The sequence below is a fragment of the Leuciscus leuciscus genome, assembly GCF_965113295.1.
Source record: "Leuciscus leuciscus genome assembly, chromosome: 25".
In the NCBI taxonomy this organism is placed as follows: domain Eukaryota; kingdom Metazoa; phylum Chordata; class Actinopteri; order Cypriniformes; family Leuciscidae; genus Leuciscus; species Leuciscus leuciscus.
This window is the reverse complement of record NC_138724.1, coordinates 15,786,829-15,814,244: the sequence shown is the minus strand read 5'-3', so window position 1 is coordinate 15,814,244 and position 27,416 is coordinate 15,786,829. Positions and strand designations below refer to the sequence as shown.

Genomic DNA, 27,416 nt, shown 5'->3' with positions numbered 1-27,416 from the left:
AAAATTATGACAAAGAAACATTATTATGAGATAGTCATAATAATGACAAACTTTGTCCTCAATGACTTTTTATCTCATCATTATGACCAAGTCAAAATTATGAGACAAAAAGGCAATTATGACTTTTAAAAAGTCAGACAAATTTATGACAAAAACAGTTGAGAAAATCATAATTATGACAATTGCTACAAGTCATTATTACGAATTATAAATAAAGCCATTATTATGAGTTAAAAAGTAATTATTATGTAATAAAATGTTGAAATTATTACATAATAACACGAGAGGACAAGTTATAATTATGACAAAAAGTCAATGATGACAAAGTCGAAATTGAAATAAAAACTATTATGACAAAAATGTATAAAAAATTCATAAATATGAAAAAAAAAAACTACGATAGAAAAAATTGAATTTTATTTGATAATTGTCATGTAAGGCCTATGTCGTATTTTTATTTATTTTTTGGTCATAATTATGACTTATTTATTGTGAAACACCAAATCATGATTTTTTTTCTTATGTGACTGAAATTTGCTTCCATACAAAAAATATCAAGAGACTAGATAAAATATATAATCTATATCTAGGGATGGGGTGGGTCTCTTTTAACTTTGACCTAGCAACCACACAAAACAGCTTAGCAACCACATAGCAATGCCATAGCAGGCTCCCAAAATGTCCAAGCAACCATATATCCATTGCACATGTATGACTCATCAGTCCACTATCACACAATGTATGAAATGACAAGATCTGCAGGATCACATACACACCGTCATCACAGCATATATATTTACACCTTAAACAATCTCCTTGCAAAAACGGCAAAATGCGCTTGAATCAATGTTGGACGCTATTAAGAGGACAGTTAGCGGTTGACCCAGTAAATCATCAGCTGAACTAACATGGCCAAGGACGGCTCTGTGCATCTCTGGGTAAAGATTTACCAGGCTCAAAGTGCGCTGTGTATAATCATACGAATGCTGAGGCAGCGCTGCTCCTAACGATCTCATTCAGCTTTAAAAGTCATTAAAGTGGAATACGACAGATAGGCTGAAGAATCATTGTTGGCCCATCTTTATTGTTAAGGCTGGTTGGTTTGCAGCAGCATAGGGCTTGAACTAGAGCGAGAGGAGGACAACGGAAAAACCAGGACCAGGACTACAAAAGTTTAGCTGTTTAAAATTAGCTTTGAAAATGTGACATAATGTACAGTACAAATATTTATAATAAAATTAACCAAAAGTGTCAACTCTTAAGCAGTTAATGCAATAGGCTGGTAACCAGAAGACCTCCAACAATCTCCAACATGAGCAAGTCGTAAGGTGCTCCAGAGGGATTGTCCCTATAAGTTCTAATATTCCGCATGTAAAAAAACATGTTTTGCCAAGTTTGACGATGATACCAATGCCTTTAAAAGGATCGTTTAGCATTAAATGAAAATTTTGTCATTTACTCACCCTCATATTCTCCTATACACACACACAAAAAAAGATATTTGGAATATTTGTTTTGGACCCCATTGACTTCCTCCATTGTTCTGCAAAAATCGTGTACAAGCTTTGAATGATATGAGGATGAGTAAATTATGACCAAAATGCTTCCAGAGCAAAAACTAAAGGCAAACAATGGTAGACATTTATCCTCCAACGTGGAGTTGTCCGTTCAAGAAACATCAGCATTGGTATCTTCCTTTAAATCCATTTTAGGTCCGTATATGGAAGGTGCTGCCGTACAGAAAGACGTCAAAGAGAGAAAAAGCTTTGAAACACTTGAAATATAGCGCACAAGTCAAATGGACTAATTTTACTGTACTTTTCTGGTGCTTTTTTTGTCCTTTTTGGAAAAGAGCAGCGTGAACATTCTTTAGAATTTCTCTTTTTGTGTTCCACGGAGGACCGAATATGGTACAGGGCGAGTAAATGATGGCAGAATTTTCACTTTTGGGTGAACTATCCCTTTAAATAATAAATATCACCAAAATTTGGCATTAACCCTTAAGCATCATAAACAAATGCACTCAGTCAACAATTGAGAGAAAACCTTTATTAAAATTTAAGTCAAATGCCCTCTATCACATCAAATACTGAAAAAAGTCAAAGAAAAGAGACAGTTTGACACTAACACCTCAAGTTAGGACAGAAGGGATAGAGGGATCTGCAGGCGGAACAAATACATGGAGAGCGAATGACAGAGAAGAAGACAATAGGAGAATATATGATGACAGAGCCCTTCGTTCAACTGGAGAACATTTAGATATGATTGTCGTCATGCTCCAGTACTATAAGCAATTAGATTGTGAAATGGCTAAGCTAGAAACATTAGGGAATGGGAAAAGGTGGGGAACGTAATCTAATTCATGCATTTAATGGAGAAAGATTGCATAGCTGTAGAAAACACTGTCTCAGTGGTGCTGACGCCTGTAATGTGCTTTTTAGCCCTCTCTCTCACTCTCTTGTCCAGTTTGTTTGTTCCTTCCTGAAAACTGTCCCATGATTTATTTGATCCCGCATAAGAGTCTTTAGAAACAGGAGAGTGAGTCAAAATGTTGTCCAATGTGCCACGGACATTGGTAGAAGCCCATAAAAGCGGTTTACGCCCGCATTAGTTTTACTCCAGGAGCAGGTGTGTGGGTCAAACCCACAAAAGGCCTCACCTTTCCATTTTGTCTCTCTGAAAACCCAAGGAATTTCTGATCCATAGTTTTCTGAAAAAACAGCCATGCATTTGTCAGTAATCCCGTCTAGTGTGCTTCCGGTGCAAAAACCAAAGGAAAACGGTAGACATTTATCCTTCGATGTGGACTTGTCTGTTCAAGGAACGTCAGCATTGGTATCTTCCGTTGAAGCCATTTTAGATTCGTATATGGAAGGTGCTGAGGTACAGAAAGACAACAAAGAGAGAAATAGCATATTAGATTAGAGGTAAAAGCACATGGACCAGTCAAAATTGAAAGATCCCCTTTCAAGCCCCTAAACTAAAGCATCATTTATCTGACCAAAAAAGTGACAAAGCCTGGATATATATTTTAGGATTTGCATTTTACAGCCTTAACCGTTCGAGACAATTTTGTTGTCTCACTGGTAACTGATGACAACTGAGCATTAAGTTCTTAAAAAGTATTCAAGCAGATGGCTTTTGATAATGAAATGTTCAAATTAATTTGGAATTCCACCAGATTGAATGGCAGAAGGAGTTCCAAACCTTTGTCATAGATCTTTAACAATAGACATTAACCACCTGTGCATACTGTACTTCACTTGGGGGAAGTGCTGTGTCATTCTCTTAAACGGACAATTTTACCTCATGTCACCTTTTATTGACATTTGAATGAACGTTTAAAACAGTGAAGGAGGAATTCACAAAGTTTGAATTGTGCCTGTTGGTTTGTACATGCTGCCTTTATTGTTTTTGCCCCCGATTCACTAAAGAAATGTGCATAATCAGGTACCCGCACAAAAATGGCAAAAACAAAAAACTAAAAAGTTTGCTGAACACAATTTATATATAACTTATTTATTTATTAATTCATTTTATTTATTGATTAATATATTATTAGAAAAAGAATATACTACCATACAAAAGTTTGGGGTCAGTAAGTTTATGTTTTTGAACAAAGTTTCTTATGTTCAACAAATTAAGGGTGCATATAGTCATCAGTAATATTGTGAAATATTATTACAATAAAAAAAAAACTGTTTTCTATTTTAATTTAATCATTATGTAATTTATTCCTGTCAAGGCAACTCTGAATTTTCAGCATCATTCAATGTCACACGATCCTTCAGAAATCATTCTAATGATGAATTTGTGCTCAAGAAACATTTATTCTGATTAAATTGTTGTGCTTCTATTCTTTGATGAACAGAAAGTCCAAAAGAGTAGCATTTATTTGAAATCTATCTATCTATCTATCTATCTATCTATCTATCTATCTATCTATCTATCTATCTATCTATCTATCTATCTATCTATCTATCTATCTATCTATTAAAAAAAACAAAAACAAATTTAAAAGTCTTTACTTTCACTTTTTTGAAAAAGAAACTTAATGACCCCTAACTTTTGAATGGTAGTGTATATACAGTATATACAGAGTTTACAGCATTTAGCACCTAGTTAAATTGAATTGTGAGTGGTTAGTAATCAAGACAAGTATTTGTGTTGAAATACCATGTGCAAAAGGCATAAGTGTTTAATGAATTGGAGTGATTATGCATCAGCACTTCAATTAATTATTTCAAGAAATAAGCACAACAGATTAAAACAAGAAGATGAAATAAGATTTCAAGTGTTTCTTGTAGCACTCAGAATATTTAAATTACTTTTATCCTTAAACCCTATAATGAATGTTTTAGGTTTAGGGGTCCATGGTCCCATTAATGTGGAAATGAATGTAGTCATACAAGCACCGATTCTGTTTTAGGACATTGGTGCAGAAATTACACATGCCACCTTTAAGTGAAGTCAAATCCCTTATGGTGTTCCACATGGCTCCATTTTGGGACCGCTTCTTTTTGTTTTATATATGATTCCCCAAGGTCCCCTATGCCGATGACACTCAGCTTTATCTTACTGTTAAAAATAACAGCGGTTCGGTGTCTAATCTTTTTGAATGTCTTTGAGACATTAAATGCTGGATGGACATACATTTTTTTTTTTTTACAGTTAACTAGTGATAAAACTAAGATAAATGTCTTTGGCCCATCAGTTATGACTTCTGGCATTATCAATCAACTTGGTTCACTCTCTACCAATGTGCCAGACTGTGTAAAAAACCTTGGTGTTATCTTCGATACTTTGTGTTTTGACATGTAGATCAGTGTTGTTGTAAAAAGCAGTTTCTTTCTAGCCTGGTTAAAACCAGACCCTTCTCAGTTGAAACTGAGTGTAGGGTCTGGGGAAGCTATGTAGACAATTCATTTCCAAAGGGGCGTCACCAACCGACGTAGCTCCCTTCGCAGGGAGCTTGATTGACAGGCGATCTAACCAATCATAATCCGCCATCCGCCATTTTGTCCGACAAAGCAGTCAGGAGAGATCAAAGAGTATAGTATAGAAGTAACTTCTATACTCTTTGGAGAGATAGCAGATTAACATGGGAGGATTTGAACATGAATAACGGAGTGTACTGACGTCTTTCCGCGGTTAAAACAACAATCCTTCCCATGTTCATTCATGTTTATTTGATGCTATAAATGAACTAGAAGGAAGTGATGATTGGTTCACGAGCAGCTTTAACTGATGCTCTACAGCGATCTGTCAGACACATTAAAGAGCCACAAAACGGTATGTATCGTTTCAATTTCTTTTAAAAAATGACCAAATTTGAAAGGTGAGACTTTGTTTAATATGTTTAATATCAAAAGTAACAGAAAAGTAACCTGGTCTGTCCTGTCTGTCAGCGTGTTGTCAGTCTCCTCTCTGCTCCGCGATGTATTTTTCACTGCGTGAGAACATGGTGTGGCGTGAGAGCAGCGTAGCTTGTCGGGCATAGCGACAGTAACTAAGGAGGGCGGGTCTTTGCGATCAGATCGATGAAGGAGATGACGTATGCTTCGAGTGTTGTTCTTTGCTCCGGTTTTTAACGAAAACGGTAAGTTTAAATCGCTCAAAACAGACGCGATAACTGATTCGTTTATATACTGTCTATGATTCGAACAAGTGATGTTCCACGGCGGCATCCATCTTTGTAATGAAATCTCCTTCAGCGTCGCTGCGCTGTCGTCATCATGTAAATCCCTCCCCAAACGTTTCTGATTGGTGCCGCGATTTCGGCGGCACAGAAATGAGTTTGAATGGGCTCTTCTCCAGACTATCCTGGAGAGAGAATTAAAATTCGCCGGAAGTAGTCTGGGTTTTCCCAGGCTAGTTTCTTTCAGTTAAGATTGCTAAAATCAAGAAGATGATTTCGAAGAATATCTTCATGCACTGCAATGGAAAGATAACCTATATTCTTAAAGGTGCATTAAGCAACTTTTCATGTTAAAAATACCCGTTTTCTAACCCATACATGCTTAAACAATTGCCTGATGGGCTGAATGAGCCCTTCTCTGATCACTGAGATTGTCTCTATAATCCTGTAAAGTAAAATAAATAAGAGGGATTCGGGACGGAATTTTAGACTGGGCGTGACGTCATGCGCGTTCACGGCACGCTCACCTGGCTGTCTGGCAGGTTTGTGTATTCGCCGCCATTCTCCGTAGAAGATGGATTCTAAGAGACCGGCTTGTAGTTCATTTCAAACACCAACGCAAACTCCACGTAAGATAAAAAAAAAAGAAAACTTTTGTCCGTGAGCGTGCACACTTCTGGCTGCAGTTTCGCTTGCCGCCAGAGGGGGCATAGTTCTGCAAAAACTCAGAGACTTGCGCAATGCACCTTTAAGGGTAAATAAGACCAATTTAAGAGGGTCTGGAGTCCCTTTTTATAATTTATTGAACATGGGGATATTACCAATATAATAGAGGAGGAACAAAATGCTTAAAGCTGCCGTCGGCAACATTTTTTTGATCATATTCAGTGTAATCGACACTATAATCCGACAAAACAACATAAATAAAGTGGTTTTAGAAAAAAACCCGAGCTTCCAACTCCACCTGGAGCGTGTTATTTGTTTTGCAAAAATCCAGCGCTCCCGCTTCATCAGGTCCAATCAGCGCAGGGGGGTGTGAGATCTGACTGTCAATCACAGGTCGTGCACACGCCACAGATCCCCCCTCACTCGCGCACGTTAATATCACATGCACACGCCACGCCTGAAGTTCGCCTGGAGATTGCATGAAGCGTGATGGCGGAGAGAAAATCTACTAACAAGCTTCCAATTCCTCGGTTATCTATGGATAGATTAGCCAGGGCAGCCTACCTCCGAGTCCATGGTGTTGATAGATGCTGAAGAGACGGACGCGTTCACAGAAAATCAGGTACACACGCACAGTGACGCACTGACGAGCACGACCTCGATGGGAGGGTGCTCGCTGGTAGTGGGGAGGGGCATGAGAGTTGTAAACATTCAACATTTTGGCTAATCGACCCAATCTGCCAGACTTGCCGACGGCAGCTTTAATTAGGTGTAATATTCATATGGAAATATATTTCAATGTGCACTATATTAACCCTACTTTAATGCTTATATTTGTGGTTACTATTGACTGCAATGTATTGTAAACTCTGACTCCCAAAGTACATACTGTATTACCCAGTGTTGGTTTGTGCTATTGCACTTTTCATGTAATATGTGCCCCAGTGTTTGTTTGTTTGCTTTGTTTTTGTACATTATATGTGTTGTTACAGACATGTGATGTACATTGTTGTGTAAGTGCTCAAGAAAATGCAATAAATAGTATTATTCAGTAAAAACAAACTGCTTTAGAACTGCAAAACTCGGCAGCCAGATTATTGATTGGCACTAGAAACCTCAATTTGAGTTTGTATAATTTTAATTTGTCCATTTGTTTTTTGTATCATTATTTGTCTTTAAATCAGGTTTAAATCTGTTTTACTCTACCTGCACAGCACTTTGGTTTTAACTTCTGTAGTTTTAAAATGTGCTTTATAAATAAATATACTAAACTTAAGTAACAAAAAAGTACAGTCAGCAGAATGCTAAAAGCATTAACTTTCTATGAGTGTTGGAGAAAGTAATTCCCTCATTGACTGACAGCTGCTAAAAGCAATTCTAGATTTTTTGGCCTCCAGGTCTCCAAATGATGGTACAAAACGTTCCTGCCCCTCTCAATCATGTGGTCTGTGAGGCACAGCTGTGCAGTCCAAAAAGGCCTGTAAAAGCCAAGCAGAGGAACTCTTGCCCCATAAAGCATATTTGAGCGTACTGCAGCCAAATTATAGCAGTGTGCCTCCAGAGCAAAGTGTTAACCATGATGTTAGCAACTAGCATAACTGGCTTTACACTCATAAGGACTATGTCCGATGAGTACATTAACTCCCAATATATATAATGAGAATATTGCCCGCATTCTCCACCATCTTGGATAGATTGGACTACCAAAAGCCTAACTTTAAATGAAATAATTGTAGTAATACAACAGCAAAATCAAACTCTGGTTAGAATACATCTGAGGAAACAGGTCACTTTACCAATATTCTTACCTTAAAAAGTCAGGAGCCCTGGAGATCATGTTCTCAAAGTCAGCAAAGGAGAGCTTGCTGTCTCCATCTAGGTCGGCCTCCTCAATGGCCTTCTCACACACCAGAATAACCTCCTCTGGTGTTAACTCCTCCTTTGTTAACCTGTTTAGAGTCTGTTCTAAGTCCTCCTTGCAGATGTAATTATCCACATTGAAGTCTAAGAACAAAACATGATGATAAGAGTTAACTACAAATGAGTTCATGTTATAAAGTTGCTGCACCATTTATGAATGTTGCAATATAAATGTTGATTACACAACCTCTAAAACTGTGCATTATTACAATCACATTGGACATTTTACATTGTTGTTGTAGTGTACTGTACATCATAAGGTAATGAAAAATGACATTTACCATATATTTTAAAAGCATAAATGGCTTTCAGTTCTCTCGGAGCCATTTCGCTGAGAACCGAAAACATGTCCACAAAGTCGTTGAAGCTGAGGTTCCCCTGGCCATCTTCGGAGAACGATTCCACAATCCGATTCCTGAATGGATTCTCCTAGAAAACAGAAATTGAGAGGTTTCTTCTTTCACGATTCCCTGTGTTCAGTTCCTGTGGTTTGTTCCTTTTTGCCTTTGTCTCCATAGTTACCCTTGTTAGTCACCATAAGAGCTGATTACCCACACCTGTGCCTTGTTATCTTCTTGTTAGCCTGTGTAAAATTTAATAATAATATAATAATATCAAATATTTATATTTTATTTTATTTCAGCTTTATTTCAATTACCGAAAACCATTTTTAATAGTATTAGAATTAGTTAACAATAACAACTCTCTCTCTCTGCATATATCTAGATATTCTTAACACTGTAAAACATTTCTAACCTCTCCAAGTCAAAATTTTCTAGTGACTGGTCACATCTAAATTTTTTAATTGGCCCAAGTGTAATTCTTGTTGCAATAGTCTGTTAACATTGGCTCAATGAGAAATAATACGTCAGACTAATTGAAAAATTTAGATGTGACCAGTCACTAGAAATTTTTGACTTGGGGATGTAATTTTTTTTTTTACAGTGTAATGAAATCTGTAATTTTTTATTGTATAGAACTAGAATTTTGAAGTTAAACTTTACAAAATAAAATAGGATCATGGTATCACTATGTAAATACAATGGAAACCATACAATACCATATTATTCTTTAAAATGTTTTACAAGCTATCAAGTTAACAGATTTTCCTTTAAAATCAGTGGAAAAAAAATGTGGAAAACGTCTACAGATTGCTTCTAGGCCTAGCAATAGAGTACAAATCTATGGCTGTACATAAGCATGTGTGCAGCAGTGGGAGTTTTGCTGAGTGAGTCATGTATAAAATGTAGAATGGCTGACTCCCCAAACTGGTGCTCATATATTTCTTACTGGCTATTGGCCTAAAGGAATTTTTATGCCCTATGCTACTAGCTGACTCAACAGCTCTGGGAACAGTAGCATGAACACAGCAGAGCAGGATCAACCTAAACATTTCACCTCTGTTTATAGCACTCAAAATCCTTTGAATGCTTATAACTAGACTTTAACATTTCTGGAATGTGAGTGGCGGTTTGCACTTTCTTTCATGATGTCATGGTGTTCAATCAGACAAAATAGCCTTCATGTACAAATACAATGCAAGTTTGATCTGAATGAAAATTCGATTAGATTGGAATGTGTGGAGTAAATCTGGAAAAATCCGATTAATAGGAACATATTAAGCATGTACTGTAAATGTTTGAATCTGATTAGAATTCAAAAATACCTTGTGCAGATGCACAGTGCCGTGATGCGTATTCACATACGTTTAATGTCTTACGAATGTGTGGTCTTAGATATTACAAACTGGTTAGTGCAGGACACTGAATATTTATCGGTATCTGCCGATATGTTATCATCATTATTGGCCCAATAAGAAAATTTGGCCAATATATTAAAGAGGAAAAATAATGGATTATTTCCTTCTGCTGAAACACTTCAGATGCGCACTGTTCGCCATGATGGTTTTGAATTGCTTGAAATGTGATTGAAATCACTTTGAAAAGGACAACACAGTTAAGTGTAACATGTGCAGCGCAAGTCCAGTGTGTATAGGCTACATAAAATTATAATGAGAACATTATTATAATTGTGTGCTAGGGACATGGCTTTTAATAGTGAGACTTTTGTTTTTGTAATCAGGCTCTCAAAAATTACATAATAAGTTGGATATAGATTTATCAGCCAATACATCGGTTATCATTTTTTGTCAAAACTTTCACATCGGTGCATCCCTAAAACATTTGCTAAAAAAGCTCTTCTGACATAAATGTCAGTTTTATTTTTTAGATGCAGTATGTTGTAATGTTATGCTCATGGTAACTTCAGTGGCATTAATCGCACTGGCTTTCTGAAAGTGCCATTTTGTTTAAAATACATTCATGTAAATAAATATGGAATCAGATTGCAAGGCTTAGAGTTCATATAAACAGATTCGTTTGAATCGAAGAAAATTAGGTTAGTCTGCTTCATGGGCAACAGCATAGAGAACATCCATCCATGTGTAATATCAAAACACTCTTGAGGCATTTGTATTGGCAGAAGTCAAATAAACAGCTCTCTAAGTGTGTTAAATCTCTCCACTTTTGCTTGAAAAGGCTAATTATCAGACTGAATGGGGATTGGGATTTATGTTTATAAAGGTTGAGAGGATCTTTGGAAACTGGAAGCTGTCGTAGTCCCATCAATCCCAGCTTGAATGGTCTCCATCAGTATCGTCCACCTCCTAGGGTTGGGTTTATAGCTCCTTCGTCCATCTGACAGCTTTAAAGGGCAGTAAAATTATGTTCCAACATGGGGGACATAATGGGGCTTATTCTAGAGCTGTAACATCTGACAAATTTTGACTGACTGAGGGCTGGGTAAGAAAAAGTAAAGGTGAGATCGGATCAGCGAAGTGACTATATTAATTAATTTCTTGACTTGACTGAATTATTATTATTATTTTTTTTATGGAACATTTTATTGAACCTTTAGACAAAATATATATTTTTTAAAACTCTAATATATAAGTTTGCATGTGTGTTTTTGTTGACTATGATATATGATACAGGTACATCTGGTTTGTAATGGCTCAGTATGATAAAGTGAGAATATGGAGCTCATACTCGAGGAAAAAACAACTCAATTTTATTCAGAGGCCTAAACTGAGTAATTTGGTACAGTTGCTGATATTTATATGGACAAAAAGTAAAATAGAATTCTGATCGTTCAATCAATTTATAACAGTGTATATCAATATTTATAACAGTTTAACAGACATGCATATAAGTATAAGTTGTCAATGCTTAGTTTTATCGAAGCTATGTAGTTTTATTTGTGGAGGGAAAACCTATTAATTGCAATACATTGATGATAAACATTCCCCAAAAGCCTGATATCAAATCTGATACTCGCATTTTAACATGATTTTTCAAAAAATAACAAAATAAACAAATGATGTATGGATAATCAAGCAAATATTAGTCCAGTAAATGTTCATCATATTACCAACAATATAAAAGTTTTTCAGTTGCTTTATAAAAATCAGTAAAGATTTTGCAGCAAAAAGACACATTTTTATCAAAGTATCATGACCTGAAGGGGGACGTTTTTACAATTATACTGAAAGTCCTTTGACTCGCTAAAAAAAAAAAAGTATAAACTGTTGATGAGACGACAGAATGCATGAAGAAGATTGTGTATAACAGGGGTTTCAGCAAAGTTTTGATCAAGTTAATAATTAGAGGCCTTATAAATGTAATTATCAAATATGATACAGCTGGCTTTCATAAACCTCTAGAGGAGATATCCATCAGCCCTTGCCTTTTTGAAAGATCTGAAAGAGTTTTACAATAACGAGCTTATGAATGGTGCTAATAAAGCACTTCCTCTATAAAGTAACATTGTTATGACTTTAATGCTAGCATAAAGCTAATGCTCTTTTTGGCTAATACTATAAACAATCCCTTGAATCTTTAGTCAGATTAAACGTATGTGTCTTTACAACCATGGGAAATCTAAAGCGCTATAACATAATTTGCTGAAACGGCACCATCTCATGGAGCGTTAACTTTCACAAGCATAGTGGTGTAATATCCCCTCGCTCTCACCGCTTGTGCGGTCATATAAACAACCCAGCCAGCATTGTCATTAAAAACCAATTTTGCCCAATAAAAACAAGTGTCTATTATATTTGATATAAACTAAAAGTGCAGAGAAGGTCATTGCACAAGTATTCTGTCGCCTAAACAAGGGTCTGGGTATATTTCTGCACCCCTTATGCTGTTGTATGTGAACTGGAAGTTTATTTCTAAGTAGTTAACACAGACAAGTGATACAAACAGTAAAACATTCCAGTGCAGTTATACGAAATTAACTCTCTGAATGCAGCTGGACCAATTCGACTGGAGAGGAGCAGAACTTTGCTGCATCACAAAAGTAGTAACTGGCAAAGTGGTGAACTGTTAGAATTACCTTCAGTTCCGGCATGTTGACTATGAGAGCTAAAGGGATTTTAACATCAGGGTCATTGGTGTAGTCCATTGGAACCAAATGTGGAGCCAGCTCGTGGTATCTTCCATGCAAGCTGCAATGCAGAAAATGTGAAAACTGGTTACTGGAGTTCATTACTGGTGCTCTGGCCTTTTACCTCATCCTTTGAATCAGACCTCATTAGTTTTATTCACAACTACTGCAAAATGAGAATGAACAAAATGGCCAATTTCAAATGTACTAGAGAAGACCACAGTACTGTAATCTACTGATTTCCTGAGAAAGAAGATACAAGACATTACATATGTGCAAAATTAAAATATCAAGTTAAAGTCAGCAATGAAACAGAAGTGGATATAGTCTTTCCTTTCCTATTCTGACATATATTTGAGTGAAACAGCTTTTCGTTTTAATCTCGTTGACCAAACAAAAAGAAAATGAGAAGAAAATGAAAAGAAAAACAAAGAGCAACAAAGGAAATGTTTATATTTTTGTTTGGCAATGCAATGACAGAACAAAACAAAACAAAAACAGGACAAAACAACATCTCATTTATTGTTTTGTTTCTTTGTTGATTCAATGACAGCTAAATAAAATATAATAAAACAAATAAAAAGGCAACAAACGAACAACAATGAGAAAAACAAAAAAACAAATTTGATTTTACGCAGTATACTGCAGCAATTGACATCTATTCTCCATCAGCGGTGGTTTAATTTAAAAGAAATTACCACAATGGATAAAACTAAATGCATTTCACAAATACTGTAAAACTCAATTGTTAATCACACTAACCCATCATAATTATGCACTCAGTGTAAGAAGAATTAGCAGTGCTCTTGAATAAGCAGGCAGATTTCACAAGGCTGTTTTGTCTGTTTGTTCCTCACAGAAAGATCTGGAGACTTGCCAGCCAACGGTGAACTGATGACTCATTCTGAGCATGGCAACAAGACAGAGGGAAGCGGACACTGTAATAGGCCTTTGCAGCAGTAAAAAATAAAAACAATAAACTGAACATAGATGATAGGACAGCAGGGACACAGGACGATAGAAAGCTGACAAAGCTTTGTGTAAGCAACAATTAAATAAATAATTAACATTATGCACCAATAGGCCTGTATATGTCACAAAAACAAAACAACATGTTTATCATCATTTGTTTGTTGATTATAGAGCAAAACTAAAAGCAAAACAAAACGAAAACAAAGCAGAAACAAAAAACAAAGTAGAATAAAATAACTAAAATAAACAGATAAAATAAATCAAAGCAAGCATGAATAAAGCTAAACAAAATAAACAATGAATAATAAACAAACAAAAAAAGGATAAAAGGAAGCTGATGTCACATAGTACACATCAACAAGCAACAAAATCCACTCGGCTCTAAAGAGATAAAGTAAATATAGAAGGCTAGAGAAAGAAAGAAGCACATCTCCAATCATGTCTGTAAAAAAAAAAAAACTTTTTGTGACTCACCAATATGACACTTTAGATTATGTTTTTCCAACACCAATAAATAACAGGAAATGTTATTATATAATATTATACTTCATATGAAACACTACTTTGTAGTAGTAAACTCCAATGAAGTGATTAAGTGTGTGATTAGTAATTGTTCCAGCTTGTAGAAGTCAATAAACACACATTATAACTGCTCTGCGGCACATTATATTTATATTATGACATATGATAATATGTTTTCAGACAAAAGTTCTGCTATTAGCAGAGGGTGTGGAAATATTTCTAGTATTGATGATTGTATATTACATACTCTATCTTGTCCCTGCCGTAGTTACAAGAACAGAGACAAATCTCATGTTCCTCCACAGGCATCCAATCAGGATGCAAGGAAATACAAGCCAATTCATAACGATTGCCGATAACCCTACGCTAACCTTGCATAACAGTGTGGCGGATTGTGCCGGTCTGTGCGGAGAACAGGAGAAACTGAGTGTTTTATGAAGGTGATAAAGTACAAGACTCTATTAGGTTTGCCAGTGATTGTCCATTTTGTTTCTCGTGCTCCACTGGCCCTGTTATCAAAACCAATCTCAGTGTCATTGCAGCGGCACAGTCCATCCACATAAATCAAGATGGGCTGACACATCTTATGCAAGAACTGGAACTACTTATGAAACACCGGATCACAGCTTGAGAAGTGAAAAATGGCATCCCTAAAAGAGCTGTCGGAAGTAAGAGTCCTTATGCAAATTAGGGTAGGTTTGCAAGATGTTTTGAAAACACAAAACACACTCAGAACACCTTGGCAACCCCATAGCAACACTCTAACACACTCAGAACATCTTGGCAACTACATAGCATTGGCAACCCCACATCAACTCTCTAACACATTCAGAACACCTTGGCTACCATATAGCAACACTCTGAACACCTTGACAACTGCAGAGCAACACTCTAACATTCAGAACACATTGGCAACTGCATAGCAACATTAACACACTCAGAACACTTTAGTAACAGCAAAGCAACACTCTAACACACTCAGAACATTGTGGCAAATGCATAGCAACACTCCAACACACTCAGAACATCTTGGCAAATGCATAGCAATGCTTTAAGGCACTCAGAACACCTTGGTAACCCTATAGCAACACTCTTAACACACTCAGAACACCTTAGTAACAGCATAGCAACACTCTAACACTCAGAAAACATTAGCAACTGTATTGCAACACTCTAACACGATCAGAACACCCTAACAACTGCATAGCAACACTCTAACACAATCAGATCACCTTGGCAACCACATAGCAACACTCCAACACACTCAGAACATCTTGGCAAATGCATTGCAACACTCTAAAGCACTCAGAACACCTTGGCAACTGCATAGCAACACTCTAACAGACCCCGGACACCTTGGCAACTGCATAGCAACACTCTAACACACTCAGAACACCTTGGCAACCACATAGCAACACTAACACACTCAGAACATCTTGGCAAATGCATAACAACATTTAAACACACTCAGAACACCTTGGCAACTGCATAGCAACACTCTAAAGTACTCAGAACACATTGTCAACTGCATGGCAATGCCCTATCATTAAACCTCTTATTAAAAAAATGCAACTTGATCCTAGAGAATTAGTCAATTACAGGCCGATCTCGAATCTACCTTTTCTGTCAATATTAATAGAAAAGGCAGTATTTTCACAACTATGTTCCTTTTTAGAAAGAAATGGTATCTGCGAGGATTTCCAGTCAGGATATAGACCATATCATAGTACTGAGACTGCTCTTATTAGAGTTACAAATGATTTGCTCTTATCATCCGATCGTGGTTGTATCTCTCTATTAGTGTTACTGGATCTTAGTGCTGCATTTGATACCATCGACCACAACATTCTTTTGAATAGACTCGAAAATGATGTTGCCATTAGTGGAATTGCACTAGCATGGTTTAAATCATACTTATCTGACCATTATTAGTTTGTAGCAGTAAATGAAGAGATGTCTCATCGATCACAAGTTCAGTATGGTGTACCGCAAGGCTCAGTACTAGGACCATTGCTTTTCACTCTGTACATGCAACCCTTGGGAGATATCATTAGGAAGCATGGAATTAGTTTTCACTGTTATGTTGATGATACTCAGCTCTATATTTTCTTCGCGCCCCGACGAAACGCACCAATTCACAAAATTAACGGAATGCATAGCTGATATAAAAATTTGGATGACTAGTTTCTAATTATTGGGCAAAAAACCTCTGCATGTATTAACCCAGAATACTGTCTAACAATTGATGGCTGCTCTGTCATGTCTTCGTCTTTGGTTAGGAACCTGGGTGTGCTCTTTGATACCAATCTTTCATTTTAAAGCCACATTTCTAGCATCTGTAAAACCACATTCTTCCATCTTAAAAGTATATCTAAATTACGTCATATGCGTTCAATGAAAAATGCAGAACAGTTAGTTCATGCGTTCAAGACCTCAAGGCTAGATTATTGTAATGTTCTTATGGGTGGTTGCCCTGCACGCTTAATAAACATACTACAGTTGGTCCAAAACGCAGCAGCTCGAGTTATCACTAGAACCAGGAAGTATGACCATATTAGCCTAGTTCTGTCAACACTGCATTGGCTCCCTATAAAACATTGTATACATTATTGTATACAATATTGCTGATTACTTACGAAGCACTAAATGGTTTAGCTCCCCAGTATTTGAACGAGCTCTTAACGCATTATGGCCCTTCACGTCTACTGCGACGTCTACTGGCCAGTTGATAATACCTAGAATATCAAAATCAACTGCAGGCGGTAGATTCTTCTCCTATTTAGCACCTAAACTTTGGAAAAGTCTTCCTAAAATTCTCCGGGAAGCAGACACACTCTGTCAGTTTAAATATAGACTAAAAATGTATCTCTTTTACCTGGCATTCATATAGAACATTATACATTTCTATTATTCAAATCAGTTAAATGATTATTAGGCTGCATAGATTAGGTCAGCCGGAACCGGGGACACTTCCTACAACACCTGGGGCCTGTTTCAGAAAGGAGGTTAAGTGAAAACTCTGAGTATGTTAACCCTAAAATGAGGGAAACTCAGAGTTTTCTGTTTCAGAATGGGAGGTATGTTAAACCTGAGAAAGCAGAGTAAGTCAAGCCTGTTTCAGAAAGAGAGGTAACTTATACTCCGAGTCAGTTACCATGGTAACTTACTCTGTGAACCTAACCTGGTCGGGAGCAGGTTTTCTTCAGTAAACCCAGAGTTTCTTTCGGTCTCCTCCCCCTTTTAAAGTGGAAGTGGTGTTTAAACACCTCATTCATTCTTTCAGTACATTTTTATTAATAAAATTAATCTTTTATTAATAAATAAAAAAATAAAAAAAAAATATATATATATATATATATATATATATTTTAAATAAGATGAAGTCTATATAACTCCTTTACTGGCAACTGAAAACACAGTAGTAGATTAGAGTTACATAATGTAGTTCTAAACAAATTCTGCAGAATTAAACTGTGGCATTTACTGGAAATCACTGAACGTGTTCATCTGTGCACCAGAAGTTGATGGACCGTCCTCCTGCTGTTCTTCCACACTCTGGGGGCGCGGGGAGAGATAAGAATACCCGTTTATACTTAGATTTAAACTTAGATTCTATAGGCTACTCCACATAAAAATTTGAAAAAATCTGAATGTGTAGATTGTTTGATGTGTAGACACATAATATTAACATTACCTCTGTAGGCCTCTCTGTGGCAGCAGAAACTATTTATCCCCATCGTCCTGTGAAGATGAGCATTTGGTTGAGTATAACTTTATAACACTATTGGGGATATTTTGGGGATATTTAATTTAATTTTATCAATCAATAAATTCCTCTTGAAACAAACTTTGTTGTATTATTTTAATTTAATACTGTGAAGCTGCTTTGATGCAATCTGTATTGTGAAAAGCGCTATACAAATAAACTTGACTTGACTTGACTTGACTATTTGTCATAATTTCTGGTGTATTGAGTAGGCGACTTACAACTGCCTGGGGTTCTGTTGGGACAGGAGGCTCCAAAAGACAGATATTACCATCAGAATCTATTGGGACCAACAAAAATCCTAACCCAAAGTAAAATAAATGGAAATCTCAAAAATAGCCTATATAAAAAATAACACGTATGTAAACATCTTACATTTTATGAAGGCCCTTGGATCTTTGGGACTGGCTCTGAAGTCCGTCCAGGAATTCCCTCAGCCAAAAATGCTGCTGCACTGCTAGACACTGGATGCTTTAGTTATTTAATATGTCAAATGTTTGTAAAGTCAGGTAGCCTACACCCATACTATGCTCAAGCCTTACTTGACTGAATTATGTTTTTATATAAAAATTTCAGCTGCTGCCATGTTCTTTTAATGCCTGCAGGATTGCACCTACATGAAAATTAAAATTAGGTTGAATAACATACTGTTCTTCCAGTTTCAGTTACTTGTATTACTAACTACAAATGACATCTTCAACAGTGTAATTAGATTAATGTAATAATGACTATCTTTAGAAATTATTGGTCTACTTATTACTAATTACTAAATCCCATGTCAACCTTAAACACTTGAACAATACAAGGAGAGACAAACAGCACTTTTAATGCTTTCAAATAAACAATTGCATGAATTATTCTTGAATTGACCAAAGTGTGTAGAGGGAGAAGGTTACATTAAAAATATAACATTTAAAAATGTATGTTAAATAGCCTATACAGAATTGTTCTATAGTCTAATACAATTACATCAGATTAAACTTTAAATTATAGAAGAATTAAGAGTAATCCCTTTAATTAAATTACAGTATTTAGATTACTTGGTAATTAATTACACCCATCACTGTATAACAGTAATTAAAATGTGAAGAAATATGAAGACCTCTTTTTGTCTGGCGCTGTTGCCATGGTGACTCGTAATATCTGCGCTCCATTGATAATGGCTTTTTATAGTTGTGGTGCACGCGCTTAACTCAGAGTCAGTCAACTCAGAGTTGATTGAACTAACTCATTTCAGCTGTTCTGTAACCGAAAACTCAGAGTTTTCCATCTCAGGGTAAGTCAACTCAGAGTTCAAGTTTTAACTCAGAGTTGGTTGAACCTCCTTATTGAAACAGGCCCCTGATGTACTCGTTACATCATAAGAAGAATGGCATCTACACTAATGTTAGTCTTTCTGTTTATTCCAAGGTTTACTGAAGTCAGCCGGATCCGGGCCATATCCAGATCAGATGGTGGACCTGTGCCTGGACCCATCCACAACGTATCCCTGATGTGCCAGCCTCATCAGCCCTGTGAAGGCCTCATCGACACGACAGCCATCGGCACTGATCCTCAATCAACTCCTTTCCATACTGGCGTGATGACTCCAACTTCCAACCAGATGGAACTGGATAAATATTCTGAATGTTCTGATCCAATCTGACTTCTGACCTGTAATGCTGCCTAAATCATAATCATACACTATTCGTTTGTTAGCCAGAGGAGAACTGGCCCCAACTGAGTCGGGTTTCTCCCAAGGTTTTTTTCTCCATTCTGTCACCTGATGGAGTTTTGGTTCCTTGCCATTGTTGCCTTGGCTTTTGGCTTGCTTAGTTGGGGACATTTAATATTCAACAATATTACTGATCTGCCTTACTTAAGGTGGACGATGACGCAATTTTCTCCTAGAAACAAACTTTGTTGTATTATTTTCATGTTATCACTGTGAAGCTGCTTTGATACAATCTGTAAAATAAAATAAAGGTGACTAGCAACCACTCACAACACCCTAGCTGTTGTACAAGTAAGCACTACACAAATGAACACCAAAAACACTGGTTCAGATAAAGTATGCATTGTCAGAGAGACAAAGATCAGACCGCATCAATATTTGATTTGACTTTAGCAGCAGTAGCTCTATCATGGTATTATTATCCAGACCTCCAGGTATTAAACAACATCAAGCTAATTTTTTATGTGGAATATGTTGCCGTTTATTCAAAGCACCCTGGTGCATTACAGCACCCAGCGAAGGGGTAATGAAAGCAGAGTGTTACAAAGCACTCTGGGGACATGAGATAAAAGCCAGTAATGGTTCATTGCTGAAGAATAAGCTGAGCCTATAATGGTCATTAGAGAGTAATGCATTAAACATCTCATTAACCCCTTTCATGGAGGCAGCCTCTATGTTACACTTTAACACAGTTAATAAACGCATTGATTTTTTTAACCCACCACATGAAACACACATGAGAAGTCTTTACAGATACGCCGCATCTTTTATCGAGAAATTTCATTGTGGTTTCTCTGATTGCAGTTTAGAAAGGCAACAACTTGTGAACAACTCAACTATGTGTGATAGTGATAACGTCACTTGATATGTTGTTATGACAGGAATATGTTTCTTTGCTAAGGGAACCTACACACCATGGTGAGGCTTATTCACTGTCACAGGAAAGTCCATGAGCCATCATGAGTCACCAGGAGACTGTAGGATGGGTTTCATTATGATAACTGAGGCCTTTCATTACTGTCTCTCTCATTAGATGGGTATAACAGCCACAAAAACACAATTAATCCCAACCATTACAGATCAACATGAAGATCTTCACCAGCTGCTCATGTGATCTCAGCAAAATGTCTTTGGAAAAGAAATTCTGGGTGATATAATATAAATAACTTTCCATTAATAGGGTACAATAGGGTCTGAAACTCTTAAATTGAGACTTTTTTCACATTTCTTATGCTAATGATCCGACAAATGATGGGTTTAACATTCAGAAAATGTTGATCATCAGTCTAAAGAGGTCAAATTAAACGAGCTGTTTTTGCAAGTTTTGTAACATTGTTTTCTAAAAAAATATGTCTAAATACTTAAAACCATGATTGTATTATTTTTTAGCAGTAAGCATTAAATAAACAATTAGATAATAAATACTTTATTTTAAATTAAGATGTCACTCAGTACAATGTTACACGCAACATTTTGGTGAAGTTTTTGGTAAATAAATAAATAATAAATTAAATTAGTAATTACAAATATTAGATATAAATAATTAATTCAATCAATACATATAACAGACTGTGTCAAGATTATGACGACATTGTATGATTTTCAATGTTGAAAACAGTTGAGAAGATCTGAGGCTCTTTATGCTTTTTCAGATATTACCTTTCATGCGGAGTGTAATATAGCTGATTATAAATGTAAATGGTCTGCAAAGTATTAAAGATCAAAGTGCAGATAAATGGAGTCTCCCATTAGAAAGAACCGGTTCGGAACTTCCTGAAATGAGTTGTCAGTAATCCCAGTCTTACTTCCTCCTCGCAACAACGTAGGTCTGTAACAATTTGCATAATTCCAGCCTATGGTCTTCATTGGCTGCCTGTGAACAATGTCTACTTTGACCCTCAAACATTGAAGCTGTAGCTGAGACTGGAAGAGTTTGGTGCATGTTGTCGACATGTTGAGAAGACACGGTTTTCTGCGCTGCGAAAGCAAATCCACTTTGCATTCACTTCCAAAGGATGAGGACTCGATGCCATTGTTACTGTTTGTATCACTGTGTATCAAGAGCTGAGGAAGATCCGGAGCTGAAATTCAGAAATGGTAATGGATATTTAATTTCTGACACGCACTGTAGATGGTAGACCAGTTACAACAGACTCGGCCATCTGACCAATCAGAGCAGAGTACACTAATCACAACAGACTGGGCCATCTGACCAATCAGAGCAGAGTAGACCAATCACAACAGACTGGGCCATCTGACCAATCAGAGCAGAATAGACCAATCACACCAGACTCAGCCATCTGACCAATCAGAGCAGAGTAGACCAATCACAACAGACTCAGCCATCTGAACAATCAGAGCAGAGTAGACCAATCACAACAGACTGGGCCATCTGACCAATCAGAGCAATGTGCACATTTTTAAAGACTGCATTATAGAAGAACATCCCCATAAATGTCTAACAGAATCGTAATAAAATCTCATTTAACTGTCACTACGTCCCCAACCAGGGACTCGGACGGACATGGCCAGGAAAACAGCAGTAAATCATCTGTGCATGATGCAGCGCAGCATCCTGAATCATATCATATTATCCGTTCAAGCTTTACACACCAGGGCAAACATCAACCAATCTATCAATCACACATAATGCCCAGAAAAGGACATTGGATTGAACATAATACACTCTCAGTTGAAGTGAGAGCGATGTATTTTGCGTAGCCTGATTGTTTGGCGAAAGATGGCGATGATATTGGAATAGAAGGTCGACTGCATTGGGTATTGAAAGCTTTGAACATCTAGAGAAACTACTAGGACATTGTGGCTGGGACAGGTGGCATTGAGTTGCTGATGATTAAAGATCAATCATATTTCCCATAATCAATATGTCATGGCAAGTAATTTACATAAAAACAATGATTCTTTAGTACCAGCTCCATAAAATCTAAAAGCTGAGTCACTGAGAGAACGGCAAAGCAAAGTAGACAGATACCTACTGCATTTCCTACACAGAAACTGACATGGAAATGTTCTGGCCATGAGTCAGACTTGGGGAAGTACACTAGCTACAGCTCAGCCAATCAGAGTCTGTTTGTTGGGCCTCTGTATTACCGTAATTGGGTCATTTGACTGTAAACTGACACTGTGCCTCTTTCTCCTGTATCTGCTTTTAATTTCTTAAAGTAGACACTTGATCTTCAAACGACAGCGATTAACAGCATATCCTGAAACCCGAGAGCAATATGTCAATCCTATTAGACCAGAAAGCATGCAATTTGTTTTATTTATACCTAATGCACAGAGGGAATGGACAGCCAGGTCGAATAACAACATAAGGCTTTATTTCTTTATGTTATCTTGAATAGGAATCTACAAAGGAATGAACCAGACCTGATGTGTCACTTTGCAAGTCTGTGCCTAATCAAGAGATTGGGTTCCAGGTCTTTCGTAAGGGTTGAAAAGCGATCCCACGCCGTGAGAGAAACACAGGTAACAGCGTTTACCCAAAAAGTCTCAATTTCAACCATTGGAAAACCATTCTAGAAGCATCTTACGAACACAAAGTTTCGTACAATTTTAATTACAAAATGTTTGTCGTTCTCAAAACAATAAGAACCAGTTATGACAATGCAAATCTTGTTAGTGTTTACTTTCAAGACACTTTCATGACAATTCATAGCTATTTTACTGGTGATTTTTGAGATGTCGTATGGATCTCATTCATACTTTTTCATACAATTTAGGTGTGCGTTTGGGTATTCAAACATGTTCGAACATTTTCCTACAATTGGATAGACATTGTAGCATACAATATATAAGTATACACAATATCTCAGCATAAACTCTTTCACATTTGAACTTTCAATATGGCTTCATAATTAGTTTGTTTGAGTAGTGGTTAATTTGTTACAAAATGGCAAATTGTATTAATTCATATAGTTAGGTCGTAGAAAAATGTATGACCCAAACCTAAACTTAACCATGATTGAAATAGAATTTTTTTTACAAAGTGGGACGTTTTTGTACAATCCAAGTGGTACATTATCGTATGATTTTATATTTATTATCTCGTACAAATGTATAAAAAAAAACTTTGCCGTTCATAGAATATTTAATTCATAGATTGGTTGATTTTATTACATTTATGATACATGTAATTACATTTTTAACTCATATTTATTTAACACAGTTTACACATTTACTTAATTTGACATTGTAACGATTAAATCTGAAAAGTTTCTTGAACGTTTCTCCATCATTTACTGATAAATGAGAGTCCCGCTATGGGACTGTATCTCGTAACTCGATCACATGCAGTGGTAATGCTGCACACATTTAATCAATTTCAGTTACAATCAGCCATCACTCGCAAAGATTTGTACATCTATAAAGTTTATGTTTACGTTGTAGATCCTATTAATATGTTGTTATTCTTGTCTATACAAACATACTGTACAAAAATGCACATGTAATGTATGTGTAAACTTTATGAAAATGCAGCAATAAAAATGAATGAGATCACCCTGGTTATAATGCACTGAAGCAGCACTGAGATGCAAGATAAAAGCTACATTGTAAAAGGATTCTTGGTAGCTGTAACTAATGGCTGGTCTGCTTAAGCTGAGCTGTAAAATACGGCTGAGTCAATAACTGTGACTGAGCCTATTTGTGTTTACAGAGCTACTAGAGCAAAAAGAAATTGCTGTGGTGTGCCCAAAAAAAAAGTCAGATTGCTCTGGAAAATCCCAATTTTGGACGTAAAAAAAATATTTTAGAAAACGTTTTTTGTTTTTTTTTCAACGCCGCCTTTATTCGTTTTTTCATTTTGTCGAACACATGCCTATAGAGAAGAAAGCCCTTTCTATGGCCTGCCCAGTGTGGTTTGTGTCAAAGCACTCCTTAGTTCAGTTGTTTGATGAGAAAGAGAGATTATTTTTCATAAACACTTTAAGAATCCTATAGCAGACGAGGACTGTTATTCTGTTGCACGGAACTGTGGAAGAACTGAAAGCGGCACGGGTTGATCTTTGGTTGACCAATCAGCAGAAAAGGGTGTTTCATGCCCGCTCACATGTGGAAATCGAATATTCAAGCCGGTTTTCAATTTTCTACTCCTGAACCTAAAAACACAAAATCAAGCCGAATTCTTGCTTTTTAAAAAATGAATAAATGCGCCGTTTTCTACTTTTTCTACTTTCAATATTAAATCGAAAAATGAATGAAGATCTGGCACATGGGCCAAAATTAAAGTCCCGACTGAAATGCATTTTCTACACTAAAAATAATTTCAACCTCCTGAGGCCATTCACACAGAACAGGTTTTGTTGAATGGAGCAAGATGCAAGTTCAATTTCTTTTAACGTGAGCACCACATTTTAAGAACACTGTATCAAGTGGTCAAAACACGTCTGTCTATCGCATGTTTACATTGAAAAACAATGGGAAAGAAGCGCAGTGAAAGGCAAAAATGTGTTCTGTGTGAACGCCCCCTAATAGTAAATCAGATCCACCTACTGTTGCCTCAATTTATTACCAATAATTTAATTAGATGCAAGATACAGCAGTCATTGTGACATAAAACCTGCCTTATAAACAACATGATTAGACTATTTAATATTAAAAGTTGAAAAATGTCATATTACTAGTTATATATTATACTATTAATATATCATATTTGATTGATCTACTACATTTACAACTTCACTGCAGCTGTGCAATGAAGCATTTTAATCTACTATTTAATCACTCAATTATCCTGTTGCCATTGTTTATATCTGCTAACACTTTTTTTATTTATAAAACTAACAGAACTTACCAGCTATGTAGAGAAAATTCTCATTTTGGAGGGCAGCCACATGGTCTAATTGAGGCTGACAGAGAAATTGAGTGATGAACTCTAGTTTTGGCTTGGAGTTCATGCTGATTAAAACCAACAAGCCTTTCTGATTGAAAGCCGATTAGTACAGCTACACTGAACACTGCTGCATTGGGCCAAAAGTACAGCGTTATATATGTATATACCAATGGCTTACAACCAGGGCAATGTCATATTTGTGGCTAAAGACAATTACACGCTTTGCTGCTTGCTGCATGCCCAGTCAGGGAGAGATTCTGATAGAGCCACAAAAGAAGCAAGAAAGAAATCACATTCCTGCAGACAGAGCGAGACTATAAATCTCAATTGAATAGGATGTAATCTCACTCTCTGTTTACCAGGACAAATGTTTCTCGCTTAAGAACATTGGCTTCTAATTCAAAGAATGCTTTCCAAAAACAATTCCTTTGAGGAAAAAAGTTGGCTATATACCAACGGTTTACTCAAGTACTGAAAATTAGTGATAACAAGTTCATATTGTTAGCTTAGCTACATGCTAATGTCAAACAGCTGAAATCAATTGTGAGATGTATGTTGTCCATGGCTAGGTTTTCTTAGCCGTCTGACTTAAAAGACATTGACTAAAAATATAGCAAGCTATACGATAGATATTTTATTCAATTCTGAAAAGTAGCACTAAAAAGTACAATCTCAATCTCCTTAAAAATTTACTATTTTAACGTATAGGTAACTCAGCGTTAGCTTAGAGATGCTGACTATGTCCAAATGCCTAGGTTGAGAAAAAATTTGGCTATAATTATATTTCAATAAATACTGAAAAGTAGCATTGAAAAAGGTTAATCTAACAAAAAAAAATACTATTTTACCCCATAAAAGTGTACTATGTATTTTTTTTATGCTTGTTAGAGTATTAAATTGTTAGCTTAGCTACATGCTAAGGTCAAACAGTTTAAATAAATCGTGAGACAAATCTTTTCTGGCCCTCACTAAGGACATGTTGACAAAGTATGTTGACAAAGTATAGTGACAAAAAAGTTAAAGAATCTACTTCTTTACTCAATAATTCTATTTATATGCTTGTTTGAGTATCACATTGTTAGCTTAGCTAAATGCTAATGTCAAACAGTTGAAATCAATCATGGGACGAATCTTTCGTGCGCTTCATGTGACTAGCGCTATGCTGAAAATTGGCGTTAAAAATGTTATTTTGTTCAAAAAATATCTATCCGATTAAAATTAGACTATTTTTCCCAATATTTGTTGGCAACACGTAGTTAGCTTTTGAAATCTCATGCGTTTTACATTAATTTATGTAGAATTATGTGCAGACAAGTTCAGGGCTCAGTGGCTCTTAAATTTGCATAAATGGCAGCTCACATAAAGGGCAATTCCCATAAAAAGAACCTTTATAATGGTCAGGTTCTCTTTATTAGATCTCAGGTCTCATCTGAGCAACCGTATGAATTTCAGTCAAACAAACGGCGCACAGCCTGTGAATGGAATACTAATGAAGCCAGCGGACTGTTAAATGCAGACTGGTCTGTATGAATGAGCATGGATGAATATCACTGGAGCTGAACTGCTGACAGGGGAAATATCCGTTGAATGAATGGGGTGAGAGTGATATATAGATCTCAGACATGGTTAATAAGAGCAAGTGGAATGCACTGCAGTGCAATTGAACAAACTGGTAGAACACACAATACCAAAACATAATAGCTGCAAAAGATAGTTTACTTAAAATTTCTGCTTGTATTGACTATGATTCAGATTCATATTGTACTCCTGCTGGATTCCACAGAATTATTTCCCAAAATAAGCACAGGATATGCCAAAAAAAAAAAAAAGCCTATACTCACCGAAGAATCTCTTTGCGGGTGAAGAAGGTGCAGTCCTAAGATGAAAAAAGGAAGATAATCATTTCTCTGAAAACACA

At 36.4% G+C, this 27,416-nt stretch overlaps 1 protein-coding gene across 3 annotated transcripts in view; it reads right to left on the bottom strand.

Annotated features, from left to right (window-relative positions):
- Window positions 1-2,034: 2,034 nt before the first annotated feature.
- The window catches only part of cib2 (calcium and integrin binding family member 2), a 40,878-nt gene continuing 15,496 nt past the window's right edge, over window positions 2,035-27,416 (bottom strand). For all 3 annotated transcript variants that reach the window (XM_082159349.1, XM_082159348.1, XM_082159350.1), the window contains 5 exons: window positions 27,340-27,374; window positions 12,620-12,731; window positions 8,506-8,653; window positions 8,113-8,308; window positions 2,035-2,878 (listed from right to left, as the gene is read on the bottom strand). In XM_082159349.1, coding sequence (XP_082015475.1) covers window positions 2,857-2,878; window positions 8,113-8,308; window positions 8,506-8,653; window positions 12,620-12,731; window positions 27,340-27,374 — 513 coding nt within the window. In that variant the 3' untranslated portion in view covers window positions 2,035-2,856. The remainder of the gene's footprint in view (window positions 2,879-8,112; window positions 8,309-8,505; window positions 8,654-12,619; window positions 12,732-27,339; window positions 27,375-27,416) is intronic.